Genomic DNA, 17,317 nt, shown 5'->3' with positions numbered 1-17,317 from the left:
CTCTGTCCCAGGAACTGTGATCAGACACTTAACAGACTGAGCCACCCAGGCTCCCCTAGACTTTCTTTTTAGACACAAATCAAACATTACCAGAAATTGACCACGCATTGGGGTACAAAGGAAATCTCACCTAATTTCAAAAACCAAATCATATGGGCCACCCTCACTGACCATGATGAAAATAAAATTAGAAATGACAAGCAAGGGCGCCTGGGTGGCTCAGTTGGTTAAGCGACTGCCTTCAGCTCAGGTCATGATCCCAGGGTCCTGGGATCGAGTCCCGCATCGGGCTCCCTGCTCTGCAGGGAGCCTGCTTCTCCCTCTCCCACTCCCCCTGCTTGTGTTCCCTCTCTCACTTTGTCTCTCTCTGTCAAATAAATAAATAAAATCTTTAAAAAAAAAAAAAGAAATGACAAGCAAAAAACCTCTATTATTTAAAGTTTTTTTCTATCATTTAAATTTTAAAACCGTACTTTCAAATAACTCTTGAGTTATTTGAAATTAAACTCAAAACAGAAGAATGAGAATAAAGGAAATTAAAACTGAAATTTAATGCTATTTAGAAATAAATAACAAAGGCTATACTATATTCCCAAATTTTTAGGATAGAGCCACAATAACACAGAGAGGACAATTTTACAGCATTAAGTATGCTGTACCAAAAACAAGAAAAATGTGAAATAAATGAATCTCTTGTCAATTCAAGAAGTTATAAAGAGAACACAGTCACATCCTAGGAGGAAAAAAGAATTAAAATAAGCAAAAAACAGGGGGGGAAAAGAACTGGAGGTTAAAAGCATTGGTAGAGATGATAAATGATATCCAAAGCTGGGGCATCCTGAGATGCACCTGTCAAGCCACTCTATGTTATTTTCCAGTATGTAAATGAAACTAAAAATAATAGTTTTCAGTTTTTGATTAAAAAACAAGAATAGCCACACAGTGTGCTTTGAGAATAAATATGCTTTGAAATTATGCTTTTAAAAATGACCCAGGTTCCTGATCTGAAATTTAGCTGTGTGGTTAATAGAGAGTTACCTCTAAACGTGTTTTCTAATCTGCAAAGTGGGGATAGTAATAGTATGCACACCATATGGCATTGAAGGTTCATGTAAGTTATTATATGAAAAGCACTTAAAACAGGGCCCAGCAAAGAGTAAGCCCTCAGTACGTGTTAGTGAGATTTTATTAATAATTAAGGAGAGCTGTCCAACTTGGTTTATAAAGTCCCTTTGTTCTTCTTTGGGCTTGGTTGAATACAGTGAGTCTTCAATAAACTTTTGTTGAATTTTAAAGTATATTTTCACCAGAAAGCAGGCAGGTTCTGCAGGAGGAGAGAGTGATTACCCCGAAGAGGCTTTGTTCAAATGATCAGCAGTGTGAGAAGACACCAAGTTGTAGATTTCAGCTCTGTGATGATTCAGCCAATAGATGTTGATGTATGTGGGTTTGTTGATTTGTTTTATTAATTAAAAGATAAAGCATGAAGAGAAATAGATGTTAGCTCAGGGCACACTCTCCTTACATCTTTTCCAAGATGTTCCTGCCCTATGGTGCTTAGGCTAATGACGAGTGTCCCCAGAATAATAGCTATCCATGTCTCTGTTGATCTTGTCTGTTAAAAACACACATCCCTTATTTCCATGCTCACCTCTCCTTCTGGATCCTAACCCCATATTTGAGTCCAGACTCTGCATGGAGAGAATAGTCTTAGCCTAATGAATGAAAATAAGTAAGCCCCTAGACAAGGAAGTAAGGGATGTCTCTGTATTGTACTTGCCCCGTGTCTGATGTGAGTCTCAAATAGACTTGCGTGCCACATTAGAAAATGAAGAGCTTTGCAAATTATACTTGACATCAAGGAATAGCGGCACCCTGCCTACTTTGTACCATGTACAGTGACAGCAACAGCTTCTCAGATGTTTCTGTCTCTAATGCAGTCCAGTGCTGCTGCTGGGGCTGGGAACCTTGGTCTGTAGCTGGTCATGGAAATTAGGAATCTCTGTGAGGGCTGTGCAGGCATCCCACGACCTTGTGATGAATTACACGGATTAAATCTGATTTGTAGTCCTAAAACTCTATAGAAATCGTCAATCAAAAGCAAATTCATATTACATGTCAAATTAAAAAATCAGGGGCACCTGGTGGCACAGTTGGTTAAGTGTCCGACTCTTGGTTTTGGCTCAGGTCATGATCTCAGGATCATGGGATCGAACCCTGCATTGGGCTCCGTGCTTGGTGCAGAGTCTGCTTAGAACTCTCTGTCCCTCTCCCTCTGCCCCTGCAAACTCTCTTTGTCTCTCTGTCTCTCAAATAAATAAATAAATCTTTAAAAAATAAAGAAAGAAATAAAAAATTTAAAAAATGGTCCAGGAAACAAACCTATTACACGAGAAAGGGCTTCTTCAGACAGATATAGACAATGTGTCTTTCTACGGGAAATGTACAATGCTTTGTGGGTATGAAAAACTGAAAAGGAATGCTTTAAAGGTTTTTGTTTAACTTGATTTAACCCAGGGATCAGCACATGTTTTTTGTATAGGACCAGAGAGTAAATATTTTCAGCACTGAGAGTCAAGTGGTCTCTTGCAACCCCCCAACTCTGCCTTTGTAGCCTGAAAGGATCATTGACAACAGGGAAGCCAATGGTCATGGGGTATGTCTATAAAACTGTGTTTATAGACCCTGGAACTTGAATTTCATACTCTTTTTACATGTATAAGTTATGCTTCTTCTTTGAGTCTTTTTTAACCATTTAAAATATAAAATCATCCTTTGCATACCGCCAGTGCAAAAATAGGCAGTGAACTGGATTTGGCCATAATTCCCTGAAGCCCCTGGTTGAGCCTACAGTCTCCCCGCAGTCTGGGTAACTGCAGAACCTCCCCACTCCCTGCCCACCTGGTGGCACTTACTAACACTCCAGGAGACACTGTTCCAGATATGAGAGCTATGCAGAAGTGCTGTCTGTGGGCCAATGGCAGCAGCATCGCCTGGGTCTTGTTGGAAATGCAGAGTCTGGGACCCCATCTGGGACCAGCTGACTCAGAATCTCTGAGCGTGGGACCTAGCAGTCTGTTTTAACCAGGTTTCTAGTGATTCTGATGCCCGCTGAAGTTTTAGAAGCACTGCCCTAGACCACACCTGGAAAACTGCTGGCTTGGGAACATTAAATGCCACCTGTTGGGCGGGGTGGGGTTGGGGGAAGATCAGTGCATTCATTCACTCAACAAATCAATTAACATGAATTGAACACCTACTAGGGGCCAGATCCTTTACTAAACACACTGGCGATTTGAGATAATTAATAGGATACTATTGGACCCTTAATAGAATGGGAGATTATCTTACAGCAGAGCCCCAGGGAATAGTTTGGAGTGGCTCTGCTCCCTAATTTCTTCACTTAACTGAGCAGGCTTTGCTGGCTGGGACCATACCACTAGCTCGAGCGACACATAGGATGGAGGTTCAATGTGCTAATATGAGTGAATGTGCTATGCCCCCTGGATAATTTATAAATGCCATTTCACTATGACCATCCTTTTAGCTGGTCAAATTGCTGTTCATCAACATCAGTATGCCTCTTCAGGTGCTATCTCTTAGAAGGTTAGTATGCTTGGGTTTGGGGTTTGTGGGGAGAATTTATCAAACACTAGCATTACCTATCCCAACAGAGGATCCAGAGGCATGCCCCATGCCTACTTTCCCTCTAATCTTTTTAGGAGAGTGGACACTGCTCTTTCAGCTTGGAAATGCTGTGCATTTGAGATCTGTTAGATGCATCGGCCCCCCTCCCAAATCAGACATCCCCCACATTTTAGAGCACACTAAGGTGTGGGAGCTCCTGGGGAGACCATGGAAGTGATGAAAACAAAGATATCCATCACATGGCTTCTCTGCCCTCACACCAACTGCCCATCAGCCAGATCCTCGTCAGCTGCCGTCAGCTTGAAGCCAGGGGGCCCTACAGCTGTTTTTCAGGTGCTGAAAATAGCAACTTTGGGAGGAGATTGCCAAGGAAACCGATGAGATGTGTGTGTGTGTGTGTGTGTGTGTGTGTGTGTGTGTGTGTGTGTGAGAGAGAGAGAGACAGAGACAGAGACAGAGACAGAGACAGAGAGACAGAGAGACAAGGAGAGAGCAAGAGAGAAAGCACCATCAGCAAATAGACCTGGAAGAGAGAACTAGCAATAATACTCTAGGTTGGAAAACAGAGGACCTGCCTTCTAATAAACTAACCTATTAGGAGGAAAGGTCAGTTGCTTACTTAGAGTGAAGGAAGATGTTCCCCCAAGGAACCCAGCAGCAAAATACAAAGATAAATAACAGGGAGAGAAGATGCTCTTATTTGTCTCCAAGTGGCAATCCTGTGAGAGGTGCTACTTCGAGATTGCAGGCTGGGGCACTCTGCTGGTTTCCCTGGTTTCAGGCTTCTGCGGGTGCTCAGCACCACAGCAACGTGCCTCCTGCCCAGCTGTTAGAAAGGAAAGCTAATTAACAAATACTGGATTTGTTCCCCTCTTAGCAAAGGGTACAGGCTTATCCTGAATGAGCAAGTCTTTCCGAATATGAAGCCCCCACATCGTTACAAACAAGGTTGATCAGAACTTTCTATAATATATTCCCCTCAGAAAGCCTATGAGACTGGTATTATGTGCCTTGTTGAAAAAAACTGAAGCTCAGAGACAGTGATAAACTTGCCCAGAGTCAGCCAGCAACTGAATGCCCGAGTCAACCATCTATGCAAGCTCTTGTCCACTCCACTAAGCTAGGGCTCATGATCTACTCCACATTTCCATGGATGCACCATTTTATTCTGGAGGGTAGATCCCAGCAACCCAGAAGAACACAGGAATTTTGTTTCTGCCTATTTCAAGGTTCAGAAGTGGCTTAGTATAAATTCCTTCCAGTTTCTGTTTGCTAGATCCCTAATTTACAAAGTAGAAACATGTATTTAAGTGAAACACAAAGCATATAAAGCTCTATATCATGAGTACATATTATGGTGGCCAGAATTGGTGTTCAAAAATTAGCAGGCTCAGGGTGCCTGGGTGGCTCAGTTGGTTAAGCATCCAACTCTTGATTTTGGCTCACATCATGATCTCAGGGTTGTGGGATTGAGCCCTGTGTCGGGCTCCGCACTCAGTGGGAAGTCTGCTTGAGATTGTCTCTCTCCCTCTCCCCCGATTCATGCTCTCTCCCTCTCTCTCTCTTTCTCAAATAAATAAATCTTTTTAAAAAGTCAGCAGGCTCATGGTATGATGCTCTGTCAACATTTTAAATGGTGCACATAGAACTAGCCTAACATAAGCTTACTACCTTTTTAAAAAATACTGGTAAGTAGAATGTAGTTCTGAAGTTTTTTTCCTTCTTTTTTACTGTGATTCCCCATTTGTCACTTTGCCCAAGAACCACTGGGTATAAAAGAACTGTGAAATCTATTATCTCCAAAGAAGATTCACTTTAGGACTCCTCCTATTGAGGAACCCTGAATAGTTCTGAGTTACTTCACAAAAGTAATACATGTGGAAGAGTCTAATAATACATGCTAAATTAAAATCCCAGAGGAGTTCAACCTTAGCTGTTGGGAAAGCAGTATAGCAGCGGGCCTGGGAGATGTCATTGAAGGCCTGCCTCTGCGAACCTGATTTTTTTTTTGATGGAGAGTTTTCATTTTATTTTTGCAAAAAAAAAAAATGCTTCTCATACAAGTAATAATAACAATAATTATTAGAATAATAATTAAACATGGGGACACCCAGGTGGCTCAGTCAGTTAAGCGTCTACCTTCAGTTCAGGTCATGATCCCAGGGTCCTGGGATCGAGCCCCATGTAGGGGTCCCTGCTTAGTGGGGAGCCTGCTTCTCCCTCTCCCTCTGCTCCTCTCCCCTGCTCATGCTGTCTTTCATGCTCTCTCTCTCAAATAAAGAAAGTCTTAAGAAAAAAAAGAATAATAATTAAACATGGTATTACTCCAAAGCCCTAAATCTAAGTTCCTTTCCCATCTTCAATTTTCAATAGAACAAACACTGATATGTTTTTTGGTTGGGAAATCGTGTTCCTATGCAATATTTTTATTCCATTTTAAGTTTCTTTAGGTCTGCTTCTGTTATTGTAACACCCACTGCTAAAACAAAACAAAATGTTCACATTTTCAGTAGTGTAGTACAGTTGAAGTGTGCTGTCATTTCATATGAAGGTTCAGGTCTTTGTGGTTAACTGTCAACTTGCCTCCATGTAGGGATGCCAGGGGCCCAAGTTCTTGCTGTCTCATAGCCTGGCCATCCTCTAGGGCCCTGTTTTTTTTTGGCAGAGAGGGAAAGAGAGGACATAGAAGGGATGCCTTAGCCTGGCAGGGATGCACATCATTTCCACTGTAACCCATAAGCCATCTCTAGCCACATGCACCACCTCCTTGCAGTGGGAACTGGAAATTAATTCCCAACTGGGCAGCCATTTCCCTAAGACCCTGCTCTACCATGGAAGAGGGAGGAAAAATTCCAGTGCACACTTGACCATCTCAGCCACAAAGCAAGAGCCCATGCCTTCTACAGTTGTGCTACTCACAGAGAAGGTTTTAGCATATCAAATATTTATCATCTCAAACCCTTCCTTGGGCTCTTTATCCCATTACCTCTGATAGCCTTTCCTGGGGACGTGACTTCTTCAGGGAGGCCTGCTGTGCCCCATGGGCAGCTATGGTATGACCCCAAATAATTCATTTCACACTGAATAATTTAATTTCCTTATTTTACTTCCATCTTCCTAATTAGGCTGTTGCTCTGCGACAGCAATGAATTTACCTGTCTCATTCATCACTATAGCCTTAGTGCCTAACACTGTCCTGGCATCTTACAAATACTCAATAAATATTTGAGGAGAGACGAGAAGACAGGAGAAAGAAAGAAAGGAAAAAGGAAGAGGGGGACAGGGCTGGTTGGCTCTGGAGGGAGCTCAGTCTGGCTACTTGTAATTTGCATCATATGGGATTTCAAGAGTGTTACCAAGAAAGAGCCAATCACATTTCAGGGACAAGGATCCATCCCTTTTTGGAAAAATAACTGCATGCTCACATAAGCCTTCTTGACAACCTCTGATAACCACTGAAGGAGACTAAAGATTTTCTGCCTTTAGCTCCTTGCTGGGGAGGAAAAATTTACCTCTATCCTTCAAGATTCTTTTAGTTGGTCTAAGAATTAAACTGACATAAGACAGATTAACAGGAGAAAATCAAATTTAATTATATATGTATGGGGAATCCACATAGATATGAGTTCCAAAGGCAGTCAGGCAAAATGAGGTATATATGTCATTCTGAACTAAGGAGAAGAAGGTAGGAGTCTGGAACTTCAAAGGAAAGGAAAAAATTCACAGGAAGATAAAAAAAGAGTAAATGTTTGGTAAACAAATGTTTGCTGGGCCATACAGAAACAGTGGGACATAGGAAGTAATTTTAATAATCAAACCTTGCTAAATCCATCTGTGTTTACCACCCCTACTTCTTGTTATACTGTAGTTATCTATGGTGATTTCTCCTTTCCTGCAGGAGGTCCTCTATCTAAACTCTTGTAGGCAGTTAGAGGGAAGGTCAAATTTTCTTCCTGAGTCTCTTGGGCCTTGATTCTTTTCAGCTCGAAATAATCTGCACGCCAAAGTGGCACATCTTGAGGTGGCCTGCCCTTAGCTCCTACATTCCAAATGCTTCTAAATGTAGTGGAATACTACTCAACATCAAAAATGAACAAGCTATTAATACATGCCACAACATAATAAATCTCCAAATCATTATACTAAGTAAAAAAGAGACAACAGATAGTACATACTGTATCATCCATGTATATAAAATTCTAGGAAATGCAAACTAATTTATAGTAACAGAAAGCAGATAAGCAGTTGTCTCAGCACAGGGGTAAGATGAGATGGGATGAGTGGGTGTGTAGGATTACAAAGAGCATGGAAAAAACTTTGGGGGTGATGGATATGTTTTCCTAATTGTGGTCATGGTTTCCTGTGTGTGTACCTATGTCAAAACTTTTCAAACTATACACTTCAAATATTTATTATATGTCAATCATACCTCAATAAAGCTCTTAAAAATAAAATAAAAATGGAAAATAAATGTGAGGTTAAAAGTATACTAACCCAGAACCACATCCCTCCACACCATCATTCCAAACTCTTGGTGGTTTGTGTCTTAAAAATGCTTCATAGAGGGGCGCCTGGGTGGCTCAGTCTTTGAGCGTCTGCCTTCCGCTCAGGTCATGATCTCAGGGTCCTGGGATCGAGCCCCGCATCGGGCTCCCTGCTCGGCGGGAAGCCTGCTTCTCCCTCTCCCACTCCCCCTGCTTGTGTTCCCTCTCTCGCTGTGCCTCTCTCTGTCAAATAAATAAATAAAATCTTTAAAAAAAAAAATGCTTCATAGATAGACAGGTATGTGTCTCCATTATAAAGCTGGCAAGTATGCATTCATAATGCATCTTTTGGAGAAACAGCAAAATTCTATTGAACCCTGTCTGAGTATGGCTTCTGTCTTCAGAAGATGACTGAGTCATGGAGACAGAGTGTGGGCTATTTAGATCTCCTATTTGCACATACTACATGCACTTACATAAACTCTCACATGTTCAAATCTGCTTTTTCCAGGTTCTGTGTCCAAAGCCTTCACTGACCTCTAGCCCAAGCACCCAGCCACCCCACCCCCACCACTACCATGGCTGAAGACGCAGACATGCGCAATGAGCTGGAGGAGATGCAGCGAAGGGCTGACCAGCTGGCTGATGAGGTGAGGGATGGGACATGAAAAAGGAGCAAAATTTGGGTAGCTGAGTAGTTTGTCTTATTCAGGTTCAGGTGGAAAAGGTCTTCTAACATCTCAGTTTTAAAAACGGAGGAGTATGACTTTGATTTTCTATATACCTGATACCTCTACAGACAAGAATGGGTTGATAAACCTACATACAACTAATGTCTTAGCCTAAACTCCCAATTAGTAGAAATCTAGGGAAGTCAAGATCCTCTAAGAAAAGCAATGTCTTTGGGTGTCCGGAGCTGGCCTAATTCTGAGAGCTGATTGTTACATTTTCCAGAATCTTGCAAGCTGGTATTAAAATTGAATTATATAAATTAATTAATTAATTAATTAATTAAATTGAATTATATAAATTGATAATTAAGTAGATTATATTAAAAATCAAAGGCAATAAATACTCAAAATTCATCACTTCTTAATTTTTTCCTATATTTTCATATTACCTATGCTCTCAAAGTTCTTGACTTGTGTTATATCTATAGTGTAGGAATACCATGTAACAGCATGTTACTGTACTTTTCCCAAGTTCACCTTCAGTGATGCTATGCTGTAGTTAAAAATCAGGTTAAGGCTATTTCACAGGAATCTGCAAACACTACAAATCAGGGTTTGACTTACTGTTTTGTTGACTGTCTAGACTTAAGAAAGTAGAGAAAATGTTAATAACAGATTAAACTTAAAAATGGGCATGTCTCTAGTCATTACTCTTTAATTAACACAAAAAAATGGAGAAAATCTTCTAGTAGTTGAAAATTTTTATTCTTTTCAGCAAAGAAGTCACTTGCATCATTGACAAACTAGCGAAGTCCCAACATTTCTCCATTGTTTCACTTTCCTCTTACTCATTAATGCAAATGAAAATATCAACCAACATTCATGTCAGAACTACATTTGTCCTTTGCATGCTTAGCAATGGACACAAGAGTTCAGTAAAACTTAACAAAAGCTTTCTGTGAGACTCAGTTGGCTACATAGAATTTATTATAAAGGGCATTGTGTATTTTATTATCTGTAAATTCTATGCTCTCCATCCCTTATATCAGGAAAATAATAAACTTAAATACACCTATACATATATGTATATTCATATCTGTTTCATATTTGTATTCATCTATTTTAGCATTTACCAACATACCACTGCTTACAGCCATTGTATTTCAACAAGCCCAGCCTCTTCTAGGAAAGTTAACGTTCTTCCCGCTCCTTCAGGATCTTGTCCAAAATAAGTTTGTCACTTAAAAGCAAAGCCTTGAGAAATCACACTGGTTGCTGGAGTCTAGTAGTTAGTTACAAAGGAACTGAGAAAAAAGTGACAATGATGTGCCCGAGGAACCAGTGCTGACTTCAGACCTTCCATCTCACTTTGTCTTATCTAAGGATGAAGATAATTATTATAGCTGTCTCCTACAGGCTAGTTATTTCAAACATGCTTGATTTTTTTTCACCCTAAGGCGACAGCTTAATTTGTATTGATAAGAACTTCCAATTGTGTTTCTCGGAGCTTTATAAGAAACTTGATGTTAGATTCATCTCAATTCATGAGAAATTATGTTTGTGCTTAAAATTCAATATTCCTGGTCCAGGGAGGCCAAATTAATCCTCTGAGTATTTGAGATAATTTTTCATGCATCCTGCACATGCAAAATTATCTTTTCCAGATTACCTTGTCTTTGATATCAAGATCAGCTTCATATGGTTTTGATTTTAGAAGATCAACTTTAATGTAATTGCTTTAGGGAATCTTACTATGTAGAAAGACTGATAGGAAAGAGATTGAAAATGTGTTCAGTTACAAACTTAAAAGAATGTGTGATAGTAACCCTTTGTGTTTCTCAAGTGAAGAGAGTAGTTCGGATTTTCCAAGACCTCTGGATCCTGCATTCATAATTTTTTTTTTTTTAATCCCAGTCACTGGAAAGCACCCGTCGTATGCTGCAACTGGTTGAAGAGGTAAGGAGTGGCCATATTTCAAGATAAACTAATCCCTTTTGCCGGCATATTCTTTTCCTAGACCCTACTGCCTTTTCTTATGCCACAATCCCATTGGTTCCATTGATTCCATTGTAGCCTATCTGGAATTCACATTACTGAGGGAGATGTCAGGTAGCCATCAAAGGATCCCCTCTCCCTCCCAGCCCTAGCTACCTTTATAGTCTGGGAAGTAGAGAAGGATGGTATTTCTAAGTAAATGTTCCTAAGAAATCACAGAAGACTGAATCACTTTAAGCAAATCTAAAGGCATTACCTACATAAAAACTTCACTTGCAGTGATTTTGATGCCTCTAAATCACGTCTAATCTTGACATTCTGTTTTGACTTAGCCACACATATGACTTTTAAAAATACATACCCCATAGAAACAACATTTTCAGAAATTGTAATATTGAGAGTCAGGCACTAAAATTCATGAAGTAATAGGAAAATTCTTTGATAAAAGGCATTTCAAGGCCATAACGCAAATACAGAAGCTCTTTTATATTCCTGACTCTGGATTGAACATCCATTTGCGAGGCATGGTTAATGAATCCCAAACTATTTTTATATGGGCAAAATAGGGCAGATAGCAATAATGGAATCAAAAGGGCATTTACAATAAACCTTGCTCATTCCAATTGGGGAGAGCAGCAGTCAACCAGGAAGAGTAAGTGGATTAATTGAACTTGCCCACTGGGAGAGATGAAGTGGAAAAAGAATGGGATGGGCTGTATTTATCTTTACTGAATAAAACAAGCCTAATAGTTTTTATTCAGTGAAATGCTGTTTTAGCTATGCTTTGAAACTGCTTATCAATTCATGTGTGGTTATCATTTTTAAGGATCTTGCATGTTCTTGAGCAGAATGATTAAATGAGCCTACTTGCCTTGCGCTACTATAAATTGCTTATGCAATGACATGAAAGGAAAGAAAGATCAATGTTATAAGGCTAGAAGGAAGTTCGGCTGCCTCACGCTAGAGAAGCCAACATCTTCCTTTATTTCTGCAGCTTCAGCTTCTTACCCAGAAATGAAATATTGGCTAAATGTGAATTGCCACAAGAGGAGTGGGGAGAAGGGGACACCATGAGCTCCCAGGCCACCGGGAAAGGGTGGGAGGTACATTTAATGAAATCTGTTATCACGAAAAATGAGTATTTGAGCCTGCAATGTAGCACAAATTGGCCCCCACAGGAAGGCAGGCCAACAAAGGAGAACTTGGAAGCACAGAAAGCAGTTTTCCCTCTCTAAATGAAGAGAAATGTTGTCTTTGCTCTATCCTGGGAACACCACTCATGCAGAAATACTTGAGGACCAAGAAGGAGGCAGGTATTCTAAATCTAAGTGTGCTGGCAAGGCTTTCAGAGTTGACTTATTTTCCCTCAACCCATCATGAGAACAAGCAAAAGGAACAAATCTTTTTAACATTCCCACATGAGTTCTCACGTTGACCTGAAGGGAACCCACATGTCAGCTGACATAATTATGTTATACATCTTTATGACCTTCAGCCATAGCCTCCAGGCTCATTTTTCATTTTCATTTATGTTTGTGCACATGTGAAGTAAATTTCTAAAATACCAGAACTATCACCAATCGCTCCACCTGTGCAATGTTGAAACCCTGCTTAGGAGATGGAAGTGGTAGAGCAAATGCATCAGGATGCATCACTTTGAACTGGCCCCTCATACATCGGAGTCTTTGGGCCAATGAATACTTCGTTTTTGCCTCTTCTTAAATTGCAGGCAGTGTCGACCAGTCTTGAGTAAGGAGTGTCTGCTCTAATTTATTCTCCGGCGGGGAGAAAGTCTCAAAAGCTCTATTGATTAAAGTAGGATACTTGAATCATACATTTTTGTTTCTCCTAAAGGATTTCTTGATCAAGAATGAGGTTGCATCTTAGAACAAGGGATGAAACAGATGGAAGCTAGTTCCTACCTCTCATAAATGAGAGGAGGCTATTAGATTTTCTATCCTTAGGAACTTATGAGCAAGGTATGATTAGCGTAGATTGATTGCTCTTACTTCCTCCTGGGTTATTTTATATTGATGGTCAAATACCCCTTATGTCTAGGGCATTGGCTATTCAGGGGGTAGTCTGCTTTTCAATCAAAAAAGAAATTCTCTTTAAAGAGAATCAGCATTAAATATTCATCAAGGGCAGAAATAACTTGGCAAATATGAGCACTGAAATACCAGGATCTTACCCAGGATCCCGAAGTGCATCAGTGCTATATAATTTGAATTGAGCTGAATTTTTATTGAAATTCAGTCTCAAAGACGGGAAAGGTTACTAAACTTGTGAAATCTCCCTGAGGCAGACAACCCCACTCTCAGTTCAACATAGGACTTTGTGCCAGCCCTCACAGACATTAGGGTGTAACAGAGTGGCAGGTATAGAAACTTGCTTTTTAATAGAAACCGTTATTGGCATCTCAAGGACAATGTAAAGTTATACAGAAGTCAGTTGGGAAAGTTCAGAAAAGCTGGATATCATACACAGGCAAAAAGATGAGAAGTCATATAGCACTTGGTTCCCAGGCTAGAGTTGCAAACTGGCTCTTTTGATGGCTGCATGTCAAGAAACATGTATGGAAGGCCTACCTTTGGGGGTGGGAGGGAAGATATAAATTGGTATCATGCAACAAAACAGGTATGAAAATAGCTCTCCAAAGTCAAGGCCTTACCTGCCTTTGGAGCATGTAATTAATTCTGGTAACAGAATCATGACTGTCTCTTCAAGAAGGGAATATTTGGTTCCAGGCAAAAAAGTTGATTCTGTTGACACTGCATGCCAGAAATGAAGTCTACACATGAATGCCTTGGGCTATGAAAGGTCACCCCAGGAAAGGCCCACGGCTTAAGGGCAGGCCAGTTCAGAAGCACCACCTAGAGCTTTCATGGAGTGGTAGTTACTGAGGCTCTTTAACACTGCATGGATGTTTTAAGCATCTTTTCTTTTCATCCCAACTTACCTTTCAAGACACCCTGGCAATGAAAAGAAAATAAGCATTCTAAAGCCATGTCTTTGTTATGCCAGACTTTCTACTGGATAACTGAAGCAGGGTAGTTCTTTTCATATAGGTAGATGTGGGGTTTTTTGGAATTCTCGCAGTTAAGAAAGTGCCTGGAGAGTCCTGGTTTTAGCTCAGATGTGTTGGACTTTGGGGAAAACATCTCAGAATGACAAAAGAAAGACTTAAAAATGTTCTAGAAATGGTCTTGGTTCATCTGCAAGAAAGGAAAAATAAAAAGAGAGAAATAAAAAGAAAAAAGAAAGAAATGAAAAAAAAAAATCCCTCATATCTCCAACTCTCTGGTTTTAGGTAGACTGTTTTCCCAGCAATCTCAAACAGAAACCAACAATTGAGCTAAGACAAAAATGGAACCACCTCCTCTCACTCCTAGCTATTAAAACATAATACTTGTTAAGAAGAAAAGAAAGTAATATTCTGCTTTCCCTGAAATATTGTCTTCATCCCTGCCCTTCTCCTCCCTTGCATTTCTAGTTTCCCCAAAGAACAATCCAGTTATTTTGATAAAAACTGTCAGCAAAACTGTGGAGTCAAATGTAAGTTCTAACATTTATTGAGAATCTACTATGTGCTGGGTACTCTACCCAGAGCTATCATCATCAAACGTATGTAATCTAACTTAACCCTTGTAGGTAGCCACCTTTTACTATTATTCTGATCTCCATCTTACCAAGGAGGAAATCGAAGTATGCAGTGATTAAGTAACTTGCTTGAAATACCCAGCTACAAATGGCAGAGATGAAACTAAATTAAAACCCAGGTCTACCTGATCCCAGAGTGTGAATTCCTACGCACAGAACTTCCCTTCCATCAGGCAACTCCTACCATATTTCCTTTTTCCTTTGAGAAAACGATCTGAGAAAACAAACACAGTAGCCCATTCTAAACTGATTGATATTCTATACAAAGTAAATCCTTTATCTTAATTGCTTTTTGGAACCAGAGCCTCCCAAAGAGTTGAACTGTTAGAAGTCTTTACATTCTGTAGCTCATTTTATCCTTATACATACTCTGGAAAGTGAAGGAGCTGTTTCTGTTCCTGTCTGGGCACAGAAATGGTTAAAACACAGGCCAGTGCAGACAAATGTCCATTTACAACACACTGAAATAAAAGATTTTGAAATGTGTCCTGGGATCTGGAATCTTGCTGCTCCATCGGTATTCTTGCACCAGCAGTATCATTAGATGGTAGAGCTTATTCAGAATGCAAAATCTCAGGCTCTATCTCAATCTTACTGAATCAGGATCCATGTTTTAACAAGATGTTTCCTATGCAGGGGCTTCATATGCACATTAAAGTTTGGGAAGTAGTGGTCTGGAAGCTTCTGATGGTAGTCGGTAATGACGATAGTTTTCATTTGCCAAATATCCTGCTATAGATGCATTTTCTGAAGGTATTTATTTTATAAACACTTCTGTCTTGCGAACTCTAGGCCAGGCACCATTCTACCATGTGCCACATACTAATTCATTTAATTCCCATGACAACTCAATGAGGTATTAACTATTATCATCGCTGTCTTACAAATGAGGGAACTGAGGCACAGAGTAATTAAGACATTTACCTGAGGCTCCACAGCTAGGAAATGAAATCATCAGGATCTCAGGGCAGAGTCTGGCTCCAGAATTTGTGCTGTTGATGACTCCGGAAGTCAACCCAAGCTCTCCAAACTACTTCCTAACCTCACAACTAAATCCTATCAAAATGTGTTCAGAAGCAGCTTGGTTTTTCCTGTCTGGAACATTCTCTGAAATGGTGAGTTTATAAAACTCACAGAAAACATTTTCAGTGTTCTATTTTTTAGAAGCCCTATTGAGTTGTTAAAATACTGTTTAAAAACAAAACAAAAGAAAACAAAACCCTCTGTTGACCTCCACTAATATCCCTCTCTTTCTTTCTTAGTTTAAAATAAGTCAGTGGAGGGGCACCTGGGTGGCTCAGTCATGAAGCGTGTGCCTTCAGCTCAGGTCATGATCCCGGGGTCCTGGGATCGAGCCCCACATCGGGCTCCTTGCTCTGAGGGAAGCCTGCTTCTCCCTCTCCCAACCCCCTGCCTGTGTCCCCTCTCTCGCTGTGTCTCTCTCTGTCAAATAAATAAATAAAATCTTAAAAAATAAATAAAATAAGTCAGTGGAAAATAAATGGGGCCATGAGAGATGTCTTCCTTTTGAGTTTATTCTAGGGGCCACCATGAGCATCCCCTGAAAAACCAATTAATCCAAACGGTTAGCAATGCCATTTTATACTTATTAATAATCACCCTATAAAATGAAAAGTCTTTCCTTAACAGTTTGAATTCCCAGCAATGATGATTTTTAAGGTTGAGCTGTACAAATATCTGTGTTCCTTTTCCCCTACCCACCAAGTCCCACTCCCCTCCACCAAATAGTTCAGGTGGTGTTTGGTTTGTTTAGATCATGTGGAGTGAGATGAGGAGTGCCTTTTCCAGATTTCTGCACAAAAGAAATGCAGTAAAGCTTGTGGATGAATTATTTTCTCACATTCTATTATTGTGCAGAATTTTAGATTTCAGAATAAAGAGCCTTTATTTCTCATCTGTCCATTGGTTTTCTAAATCTCACATAACTTTTCCCCGTAGAGAGAAAATGGGAGGGTGAGTTCTGTTTGGGGCTGTATTTCTCAACCTTTGTGAAGCAGTCATCTATTTTGATAAACCTAAAAATCTCACCCCCAAAGTTTCTTACTTTCCAGTGGGGCATCCCTTCCCAGTTCACTGAGGGAAACTTCCTGATGTATCATGCCAGAGAAGATTTAGTCTAGAAGATTTTGAAAGATTTGCTTTCTATGGTTGGTGTTACAGAACCTGTAAGGCATTTTTGTTTTGCAAATATAAAACCACAGTATAGTATTAAGTTGTGTATTCCAATTTCATGCCAAGCCCCATCCCCAGCCCTACCCCCATGGAGACTGAGCTACATCTACCTCATCTACCCTAAGATTCACTGATAGAGCAAGTCCACAGGTGACCCCTTCTTCTGAGTCCCTCCCCAGCCCTTAGTGCTCTTGCCCTATTTCCTCCCTCTTTTTCCTTTGGTCCTTCTTCATTTTCCATTTCTAGGGCTAATTGTCCCCTTACTGATTTCTCTTTCTCTCTTTTCTCTCTTTAACTCTTTTTCAACTTTGCTACCATTATTGGAATGTAGAGTAAAGATGCTGGTATCAGGACTTTGGTTATGTTGGATGAACAAGGAGGTAAGTTGAGATTTCTTCAGTAAGCACAATTCCTCATCTGAATAAAGTGCATTTTTTAAAAAAAAATTATTTGTGTATACACAGGTGGTCCTTTCAACATATTTATATGCATATATGAGGGTTCTAGAGTTTTCATTATCTTGCTTTTTTCCCTTTCTCTGTTGAAAAGATTGGTAAATGTATGGGAATGTTGAGGCCTTCATGGCTGATTGAATGTCACTAATCTCCCTGTTATATATGTTGGAATAACAGAATTTTGATGGCAAAAGTCATTATTTTTTGGAGT

The 17,317-nt window shown here is 40.1% G+C and overlaps 1 protein-coding gene across 2 annotated transcripts in view; it reads left to right on the top strand.

Moving 5' to 3' along the window:
- Positions 1–17,317, top strand: part of SNAP25 (synaptosome associated protein 25) — an 83,161-nt gene that overhangs the window by 45,697 nt on the left and 20,147 nt on the right. Inside the window, exons 2-4 of one of the 2 annotated variants that reach the window (XM_035005841.1) lie at positions 8,644–8,782; positions 10,718–10,759; positions 16,983–17,031. In XM_035005841.1, the coding sequence (XP_034861732.1) occupies positions 8,711–8,782; positions 10,718–10,759; positions 16,983–17,031 (163 nt within the window). In that variant the 5' untranslated portion in view covers positions 8,644–8,710. Of the gene's footprint in view, positions 1–8,643; positions 8,783–10,717; positions 10,760–16,982; positions 17,032–17,317 lie in introns of those variants that run through there. The other variant, XM_035005842.1, reaches the window with a different exon arrangement.

The sequence above is a fragment of the Mirounga leonina genome, unplaced genomic scaffold, assembly GCF_011800145.1.
Source record: "Mirounga leonina isolate KUSES-001 unplaced genomic scaffold, KU_Mleo_1.0 Mir_150, whole genome shotgun sequence".
Lineage (NCBI taxonomy): Eukaryota > Metazoa > Chordata > Mammalia > Carnivora > Phocidae > Mirounga > Mirounga leonina.
The sequence above is the reverse complement of the archived record's forward strand: the minus strand, read 5'-3'. Positions and strand labels throughout refer to the sequence as shown.